The 10,348-nt window shown below is 31.3% G+C and overlaps 1 protein-coding gene across 1 annotated transcript; it reads left to right on the top strand.

Annotated features, from left to right (window-relative positions):
- Positions 1 to 1,916: 1,916 nt before the first annotated feature.
- Positions 1,917 to 6,598, top strand: LOC112509299 (floral homeotic protein DEFICIENS-like). The gene is made up of 7 exons (XM_025114176.1): positions 1,917 to 2,204; positions 2,314 to 2,380; positions 3,731 to 3,792; positions 5,021 to 5,120; positions 6,073 to 6,114; positions 6,204 to 6,248; positions 6,341 to 6,598. Exons 1-7 carry the CDS (start codon positions 2,017 to 2,019, stop codon positions 6,524 to 6,526), a joined length of 690 nt encoding a protein of 229 aa, XP_024969944.1. The 5' UTR covers positions 1,917 to 2,016; the 3' UTR covers positions 6,527 to 6,598.
- The last annotated feature ends 3,750 nt before the right edge of the window (positions 6,599 to 10,348 follow it).

The following is a 10,348-nucleotide window of genomic DNA, read 5'->3' as shown; positions in this document are numbered from 1 at the left end:
CAGTCTTCGACGTTTGCTGAAGGATCTTTGGTGTGAGTGTTGTTTTCTTGAAGTATCGTTGTCTCTGAATGAATTTCAAAACAAGTTCTTCAGCGATCACTGAACATGMTCAGTGTATTGATCGCTGGAACTGAAATTACAGATACAGAAATACATCGAAAGGAAAAAGGGATTATCATCAAATCACTGTGAGAGAGGATCAACAGTCTGTAATTAGAACCATAACTCTTATTTATTCAAATTGTATTAATATGTAAAGACCAAGTGTAACATATATCATCGTTAAATTTTATCTTAAAAAAACCAGTGGAACTTCAAAATCGTTAAAATTCATGGCTCCCGCCGCATTGCGCAGGTACACAACTAGTAATTTATGAAAAATATCCATATTCTCGTTATTTTATAATTTTTATCACATTACTATTATTAATTGTAAATTACATCTAAAACAAAGTTATTTGTTACTTTGAGAAATATATATTTATTTCTTTTAGAACACATTTAACGATTTGTAATTAATAATGTTTATATCTAATGTTATATTTTGATGTTTCTTTTAAAAATATATTTTTTAAACTTTTGATTTATTAAAAAAAATTGGAAGTATGTTACGTTTGCCTTAAAAAACAATTGAGTGAGTTTGTGTTTTCTAGACGTAATTTTTTTATTAACCTGGATATCCAATCTGGTATGCGAGCAGACTAATTTCAGGGTGATCACCTGCTTTATGGATTGTCCAGAGTCACCGCATTTGAATCTATATGACCATAAGATGATTTTTATTCCTCATTTGCTTTGAACATGAGACCTCTAGATATTTTTAACCTTAGACGCAATCTTTATTTCGTCGTTAAACAAACTAATCATTTGTATTTATATTTTGTAAAATTAATAAAATATTTGGGTAAAACAATAATCATTTTTTTAATAAGCAAAACTTTATTAATGATCGATGGTATTATATAATTAAGAATTTAAATCTTCAATCAACCAAGCATAATGAGTCGTTTATTAAACACTTACTTGGTAAGTACTTACCGAATAAATTTTCTTCATCGGATGAATATGAGAAGGGTCAATAATCTTACTTGGTAAGTACTTATCGGATAAATTTTTTTCATCGGATGAACATGAGAAGGATCAATAATCTTACCGGGTAAGAGCGATGAGAATGATGGAGAGTCTTACCCGGTAAGTGAGGATGACGACTCTTATCCAGGTAAGCGCTTACCCATTAAATTGTCACATTCGATATGTTTTGATATACTAAAAACATACGCATCAAAATAAATCATAATGTTGACTCCTATCGGTAAGCGCTTACCGGGTAAACACTTGGGTAAACGGCCCCTAAATTTCTATCAACAAATTAGACACCAATTGAAAGTTGAGATTGCAACAAAAACTTGCATTGTTGCATCACAACTTCAAAAAATAGAATCAATACATATATAGAACACAAACGAACCTTAGAATTAGAATTTTATCATTTTACGTTGACTCACATGGTGTTTACTTAAGAAGACGCCTCTGATTAGTAATTTCGTTCTCTTACATATCAACATCAAAATCTACTTCTTACATTCTTCATACATGATTTGACTTGATTTTGATGTTACATCAAAATCTATTTTTTATATTTTTAACGTATGATTTGACCTGATTTTGACATTAAAAGAATGTAATTACTATTGGCCATGAATAAAAGTGGAGTAATTATTTTGGTCAACGATTCCAGATGATGTGCGAAAATAAAGAAAGCTATTCATAAATGGCTTCCATCACTTGCTCTTACTCTTTTCACGTTTACAGTAATACTTCCCTTTTTGGGAAACAATTCCTCCTTGCTTTCTTCTTGTTTCCCTTGGCTTTCTCTCTCTCTCTCTCTCACACACTAAAACACGTAGTTCATCTTCTATTTCTATACTCCATAACATTGATCAGCATCAATCGGTGGTTTCGTGTTTCGTTAATTCTTCAGATCGGAGCTATCAACAACATATTGACATTGTGAGAATGGCAAGGGGAAAGATCCAGATCAAGAAGATAGAGAACTCCACCAACAGGCAGGTGACGTATTCCAAGAGGAGGAATGGACTGTTCAAGAAGGCGAGTGAACTCACGGTGTTGTGCGATGCTAAAGTCTCCATTATCATGGTATCCTGCACTGATAAGCTTCATGAGTACATAAGCCCTTCAATAACGTACGTTCTTCTTCTTCTTCTTCTTCTTCTCTCTCTCTCTCTCTCCACAGACCCTAGCTTTAGGTTTGATTATTCGATTTTTAGTGATTTCGGTTGTGATTTCCGCCAGGACGAAACAGTTCTTCGATCAGTATCAGAAGGCATCTGGAATTGATCTTTGGAACTCCCATTATGAGGTTCCTCTTTGCTGAAAATTTCATTAACACAAGAGCACTTTTATCATAATATTTGTTGTTATTTAGCCCTGCTAGGGTTACAAATCGTTCCTTCTGGACAACAATACTAATTATTAGAAAAATCTCCATTGAAAATGCATTTTCACACACAAAAAACATATAACATTGTTGAGCCAACACCTGCTATGTTACCCATATTTTTTTTCCTGGTATTTGATTTGATGTTGCACATATATTTACCTATGAGCAAACATTTTACATTCTTAATGCATGATTTGACCTGATTTTTATACAATAGATAATGTATATAACATTCCTTTCTCATAATAATTCTTATAGTTTTCATTGGCATTTTTTCAAACAGTATTTGCCTTTTTGCTAATTTTGATATCTATAAGTACATACATGCATATATCGATTTCATTACACAATTTTCATTTTATTCTATTCTATAATAATATCAAAGAAGAAAATTGCTTTAATTCAATCAAGTGTACAATAGAATTTTCTAATTCAGACAAAAGGGTATATTACTCCTGTTTGAGTAGGCCATCATGAAGAAAACACTAGAGATTAGCAATAATAAAAGATGAAAATTGGGCCTAAAATATAAATATAATTCTATCCCCAAAATAATAACATATATAACAAAAATATGCAAGTATTTTAAATTATTTGACATTTTTTTTCTTCTGTATATTCTGCTTTTTTGGCAAATGCGAATGCGATTCTTAACATATTCTACATGCTCTGGATATACAGTATCAGGTGAATTTCGTCACTTTTTTAGCAATGAAATGCGATTTGCTTCAAAGTAAATATTAGGTCTCTCTTTCTGGAAATCTCAACAATCGGAAGACCCAAGTATATCATTTTTTTTATTAACCTGGATATCTAACCCGCTATGCGAGCCGACTAATTTCAGAGCGACCACCTGCTTTGTAAATAGCCCGGAGTCATCGCATTTGAACCTCCGTGGCCACAAAAAGATTTTTATTCCTCCTTGTATTTGAACCTGGTACCTCCTGGTACTTTTGACTTTTGGAGCCAATCTCAAACCAATCAGGCACCACCTTTATGGTTAAGTATATCATTTGTTTAAGACCATATAATGTTTATAGAGTATTAATTAGGTAAACATATGCCCATGACTTCCTCTCACATCTATACAGTAATAAATGTTTTCTAGTAATAGTTATTTCAACATATATATTACCCTAAAAGTTATTCCATGACTCCATTCCATTCACATTTAGATCTAGTCAAAGAGATACCTTAAAAGAAGTAGTTAGATGTCATCATTTGCAGCAAAAGTATTACTAGTTTCTTATGAATGTGAACTTGATGCAGAAAATGCAAGAGGAAATGAGGCAACTGAAAGAGGTGAACAAAAACCTTAGGAGGCAAATCAGGTATTGCTTAATTTGTTACTAAAAGATTGCTAAATATCTATGAAAAGCCCTTCTGCCCTACTCACAGAAAGGAGGGCTTTTTAGTATTGTCCTTTATGCTAGATATTGTTCATATAAACCCCAAACAGTTTAGATTTCTTTACTTCTTTTCTTAGATATATAGGAGATACAAAATGTAGAAGGTCATGTCCAAATGTGGGATTGAGACTTGGACCTTAGGTTATTATATGGAAACCCCATACAATTGGACAAACTTGCTCCATTTTGTTAGATCCGAACTTTGAATTTTTTTTTTTTGATTAACGTGGATATCCAACTCTTTATGCGAACTGACTAATTCCAGGGCGACCATCTGCTTTGCAGATCGCCCGAGGTCACCGCATTTGAACCTCCGTGGCCACAAGGGGATTTTTATTCGTCCTTGAATTTGAACTTGGGACCTCCTGATACTTTTGACTTTTGGAGCCAAGCTCAAACCAATCAGACACCACTGTTGTGGTTTAACTTTGAATCTTAACGTACCCACATTGGGATTTTATAAGCAATTGCTTATTTTATAATTTTATAGATAACAAAAAAACTAACTTGAGAATTCTTTTTAAATAAATATTAACTATTTAAAATGATAATTATAATTAAATTACAAATTATTTACTAAATTGAAATGTTTTAATAACTATTTTCATTTGTTTAAGTAAAGAGTTATTATATTAATGTTGGTTGATAAATCAATATTTTAGCATTAAATCAAAATAAATAATTTTTATAATTTTTTAAAGCTATAATGATTATAATATAGTTTTTTAATTGGTATGACATTTGAAAAATTGTTGATGTATAGTGCAATTGAAAAAAATAATACTAAAGTTATGTCATAATTGAGTTATATTTGAGAAAAAAATTGTGGTGAGAATACTTATAGACCGTTGGATAATTTTATTTTTATCTAATAATTAAGAAAATCATAGACTTTTAATTATCTTCAATTGATTGTTGACAAGAAAACACAGACCTTCAACTACAGTTTCATTCACGTTCATGAACTTTTACACAACCTTAATCATACATGAATTTGTTAAAGTTTTGCTCATAATTAATAAAGATAAATGAAGGTTTTGTTATCACGTTCTCACCATAACTCTTATTTCCACACCATCCAAATCTCTCTCTCTATATATATTGCAACTTTTCTCCTCCATTAATTTGTTGTTTTGGTGGTGGCGAAAAGGCAAAGGTTGGGTGATTGCCTGGAACATGTAGGTTTTGAAGAGTTGCTTGATCTTGAAAAGGAGTCACAGGAGGCTGTCTATATCATCCGCGAGCGCAAGGTCAATTTCTTTTCCATTCTTTTCTTTGCGTTGGATGTAGCCGTTTTCTATTATCGTACAAAGACTTTACAGATACATATATGCTCTATTCTTTAAAATACAAGTAAGATATGTGTTCATCGTACCCTTTTGACCCTATCTCCGAATAAGACCTATTGTTGATTTTCCTTTAGTTTTATATCTTATGTGAGAAATAATCACCTTTTATTAATTTTGAAGTTCAATTAATATTCATTTTGGTAGTTAATTTTCGTATAATTCTATTTCCTGAGCCAGAAAAAATCTGATTTCCTTATTCTATTGAAGTTTATTAATCTTTAATTGAAGCCCAACATATTGTGCAACAGCAACACAACTTTCGCTATACATTTTCTCTAATTATGGTAGGGTTCTATCCATTTTGCTCAAAATCTAATTGTGAAGTTAATTTAAATTTCATTTTCTCTAATTATGGTAGGGTTCTAACTTGTAAGTATTTATACATTATTAAGCTTGAGACCCCGACCTCTTTTTACAAATCCAATAAATCTTACGAACTTATAGACCAATACTTCATATATGAAACAACACGAGTGACAATATTGTTTTATATGTAAAACGTTAATGACTGTTTTTTTCCACATACAAAACAATCATGCACTCATTTTCAGCAACACATGAAAACTGGATTGCAAGTTTGTACGATTTATCGGATTTGTAAATTATTATGCGTCTTACAGTGTTTTAGATATCTCTAGTATAAGCAAATAATTTGAGTTGTAAATTTGTCGGAGGTCTTCTCTAAAATAGCCTCTCTACCATACATCTTATTTCTTAGACCCTACCTCTGGAAATGATATATTTTTGAGTTTTGCGTTGATTTGAAAGTTGAACTCTACTTGTATATATATGTGGGAGAATGTATTTCCATGCGGCAAAACTCATATCGGGAGTTTTTTTAAAAAAATTGCAGCTTAAAGTGATCGGTAATAAGTTGGAGACGTCCAAGAAAAAGGTAATTTTGTATATGTTATCAACAATACTTGTCTAAACAGTATTTTCAAGTGAGATATATATACTAGATTCATTTAACAAGTCTTCCAGGTGAGAAGTGCTCAAGACGTATACAAAAAGCTAATGCATCAATTCGTAAGGCTCCATAACTTGAATTTAGAAATGATTTGTTTTTGGTGGTGGCTTGGCTTGTGTATAGTAGTGATTTTATATTCATTAATGAATAGGATATAAGAGGTGAGGATCCACAATATGGGCTGATAGAAGATGGAGAGTATGAAACGGTTTATGGATACCCCCCGCCACAAATGGGTGGTGGTGCACCACGCATCCTCACTCTACGGCTGCAGCCTAACCATCCCAATAATCTTCATGCTGCATCAGACCTCACCACTTATGCCTTGCTTGGCTAATTAATTAATTAACCATGGCTTTTGGATTTCTTGTATACCCTAAACAAACCCTACCTTATTTAACTTGATTATCTGTCTTTATATTTTTAATTATATATCTCTGGGAGTTAACACGTTACCTTTAGTTAGGGGCTGTTACCAAATATTTGCGCTTATCGGTAAAATTTAACAATACTATTTTTTTACCGGGTAAGATTTTGGTCCACCAAAACGACATCCTATGCAATAATTTACCGCGTAAGCACTTACCGTGGTAAGAGTCGTTGCCCTCACTTACCGGGTAAGACTCTTGATCCTTGTTTTGCTCTTACCGGGTAAGATTCTTGGTCCTTACTATATTCATCGGGTGAGGTTGTGCGACTTAATAAACGCTTACCCGAGTAAGGGTTTGGTAAACAGCCCCTTAGTTATTATAAATTGCTTTGCGGTGTTAATGGCTTTAGTATCGAGTGAAGTCGGTTTCATCTTCGGTCTTCACATGGTTGATGGGATATAGAAAAGACATGGATGAGGTTTTTATTTAATTTATACTATCATTCTCTTTTAGGTTAAACTATCAAAGTATTAAACATTTAATTCGAACAATACGACTCAAGCTTTTGAGTTTTCTTTCTTTTACTATTGATTGATGTGTCTTCTGAATTTCCATTAGTTGTTTCAATTAGATTTTGATACTTAGCAACATTATATATAAAATCAGAACAAGTAATTGAAAGTCTGGTTAAGCAATATACCTCGTTATTTGATCCTAAAACACGTTTAGAACCCTAGTTTCTTCTCCTCTCAATATCTCCCTCAATTCTATATTGATTCTAGAATTTCTAAAGAGATTTTTCACATAACCAGAAGATGAATTAAAGGGTTCAGCGTTTTCATTTTCAAAACCCAAACCACGTCACCTAATTTCTCCGTTCATCTGACATGCATTGTGATGGTATTGAAATTACCAACTCGCTTTCACATACAATGCATAAGGTGAAATTCTTTTTTGAAACAATTATGCATATCACTTCATCACAGATGTTGCTTATATACTTGCATGACAACTATAACAAAATCGCACCTTTCATATAGTACCTATGGGTCCTTAGCGAGATCACTCTGAACTCACCATATTTGACCATACCAATATTGAAATTCGATGTTTTTCTTGCTAAACAACATTCCCAACGTGCATATGTACCGTAAACATTATTTATAACAATGATTCAAGCCTAAATCATTCATTCTTTCACAATTTCTATTAAAATAAAGGCCTTAGAGGCTCATTCACAAGATTGTACCCTTCCTAAACTCTTCCCAATATCATATGCTACTACTAAACAATAACATAGAATTATACCTTGAATCCACTCATTAGTTCTTCAAACTCCACTACCATTTTTTACTTTCAAAATAACCACATTTTTCTTTCTTCCTCAACCATCATAATCCTTTTTTCCTTTGTCAACGGTTGTTGATGGATCAGATTAAACAGATATACGTTCTAAAGGTAAAAGTGGAGCATGTTCAGATGAGACAACTGTAGTATCGTACTGGGTTGTTGAAACAACTTTGACATCATCGGATTTCTTAACAGCTTCATCGGATACTCAACAACAACATTATATACTTTCAGAACTTCATAGGATTGTTGAACATCCTTCCCAGTGGTATATTCCTTACTTGGATATTTCTCCCCCTCCACTGGATGCTCTTCTTCAAAATTCGACTTGCCTGTAGTAGTATTTGTCAGACTACTATTTAACTTTATCTTGTATTGATCTTCTTTTTGATTAGATGACGAACCAATCTGCTTTGTGACGATCTTGACCTCACTTCAACTAGTGTTTGATTTTGTTGAAGGCATTCATTTTTGAAGTAATACAGATAGTTACAAGACTTTTACAAGTAAAAATCTTATCTTGTTGTATTCCGAAATATAATCTGTAGATCGGATTTTCAGCTACATAAACTTTTATGAAGTTCGTTCATAGGATATCAAAGAAAGACTTCACTACTAGAAAACAAAGTATCAGCATGACGAAAAAAATCTCTCGTTGATCAACGAGTGAATTGGCAAAAACCAGTTCAACGAGGGAATGACCAAAAACCAGTTCCCTCGTTAATCAATTATTAATTAACAAATATATGTTATTTAATAAATATAAGTAATAATTTGATTAATTAATAACGAATAAAACCCATTAAGGCTCATTAAAAGCGAATAAAACCCAATAAAATGGATTGGAACCCAATAAAGCCCAATAAGGCTCATTAATCCCCGTAAAACTAAATAAAGCCAATAAAAATGAATAAAGCTCATTAAAATTAAATAAAGCCTAATAAATGGATTGGGGCCTAATAAAACCGAATAAAGTCTGTTAAGTCCCAATAAAACCAAATAAAGCCAATAAACGAATTAAGGCCCAAAAAAGCTTATTAAAGTCCAATAAAGTCCGTTAAGACCCAATAAAACTGAATATACACATATGGTGTACACATATGTATATAACACGGGCCGACGAATATATATACATACATATGTGTACATATGACACAGACATTATCTAGACATTTGCATATACATATATATAACATCTGATACATGTATCTTCAACAATATATACATAAATCTAATCATGGTTAGTAACCAACAAACATATATACACATCGTGTATGCATATGTATATAATATGGGCCGATGGGTATATATACATATAACACATACACATGTGTACATATAACACACATCACAGTTAGCAACCAAAACACACACATATATATAAATTACATATACATGTATACATATGACACCTATATATAACATGTGTACATATAACACATAAAAATGAGAAAATAAGAAAAATAAGATAATCCCTTGCTGATCGGTGAGGGATCAACAAGGGAAATGCCATAAAACAGTTCCTTTGCAGATCACAAATCTTGAATTGTGGTAATAAGTTGATAATCTCATAATGATATAAACAAAATAGATTCATGAATAGTATAAGTATATAACAAGGAGATGCTGAATTAAAATTTAAATTTTTTTGAATTAAATTTGACATTTAGCCACCATTTTTTTTTTCAAAAAGTTTCTCAAATATTTGATTGTATTGTTGAGTTAATTATCTCACATTGATAGATAGAAGAAAGTTGACAAAACATTACAAGTATATAAGGAGAAGATAATGAATCATAAAGTTTAAATAAAAAATATCTAGTGTTCGTTGGAGATGGTTAAGTGAACAAAAAAATACACAAAAATATGTAAAATAATAGTTTTTGATAAAAACATAATGCAAAAAATTATTTTTTATATTTTAAATATAAACCTAAAAAAGTTTATTACAATCATTCATATATATATATATATATATATATATATATAKAGAGAGAGAGAGAGAGAGAGAGAGATCGATCAAATGAAAACCAACTCATTTATGTAAACCATGTAAACTAATCTCATCAATCCATTTTCTTGATCAATGGTCAAGATTAGTACATGTTATATTAGGAAATTAAAAAAAAAAAAATTTATAATCCTAAAAGGGAAAAATGGTAAATTTGGTGCTGATAATATTAATGACAACCATATCATGTATATCGTCATATTAATAAAACAAAATCATTTGTAAAATAATATATTAATTTTATGTTCAAATATTATAAAAAATAATATCCATCATTAAAATAGATCAACAATAAAAATAAAACACACTATAATCAATTTAACATAATGAAACCTTTTGAATAATAATAATAATAATAAAATTTACTACTACATTTAATGAACGAAATGGTTTCACAGTTTTATCAATACACAAATCAACGTAATGC

The sequence above is a fragment of the Cynara cardunculus genome, assembly GCF_001531365.2.
Source record: "Cynara cardunculus var. scolymus isolate 2C chromosome LG 3, CcrdV1, whole genome shotgun sequence".
In the NCBI taxonomy this organism is placed as follows: Eukaryota; Viridiplantae; Streptophyta; class Magnoliopsida; order Asterales; family Asteraceae; genus Cynara; species Cynara cardunculus.
This window is presented reverse-complemented; position numbering and strand designations above follow the sequence as displayed.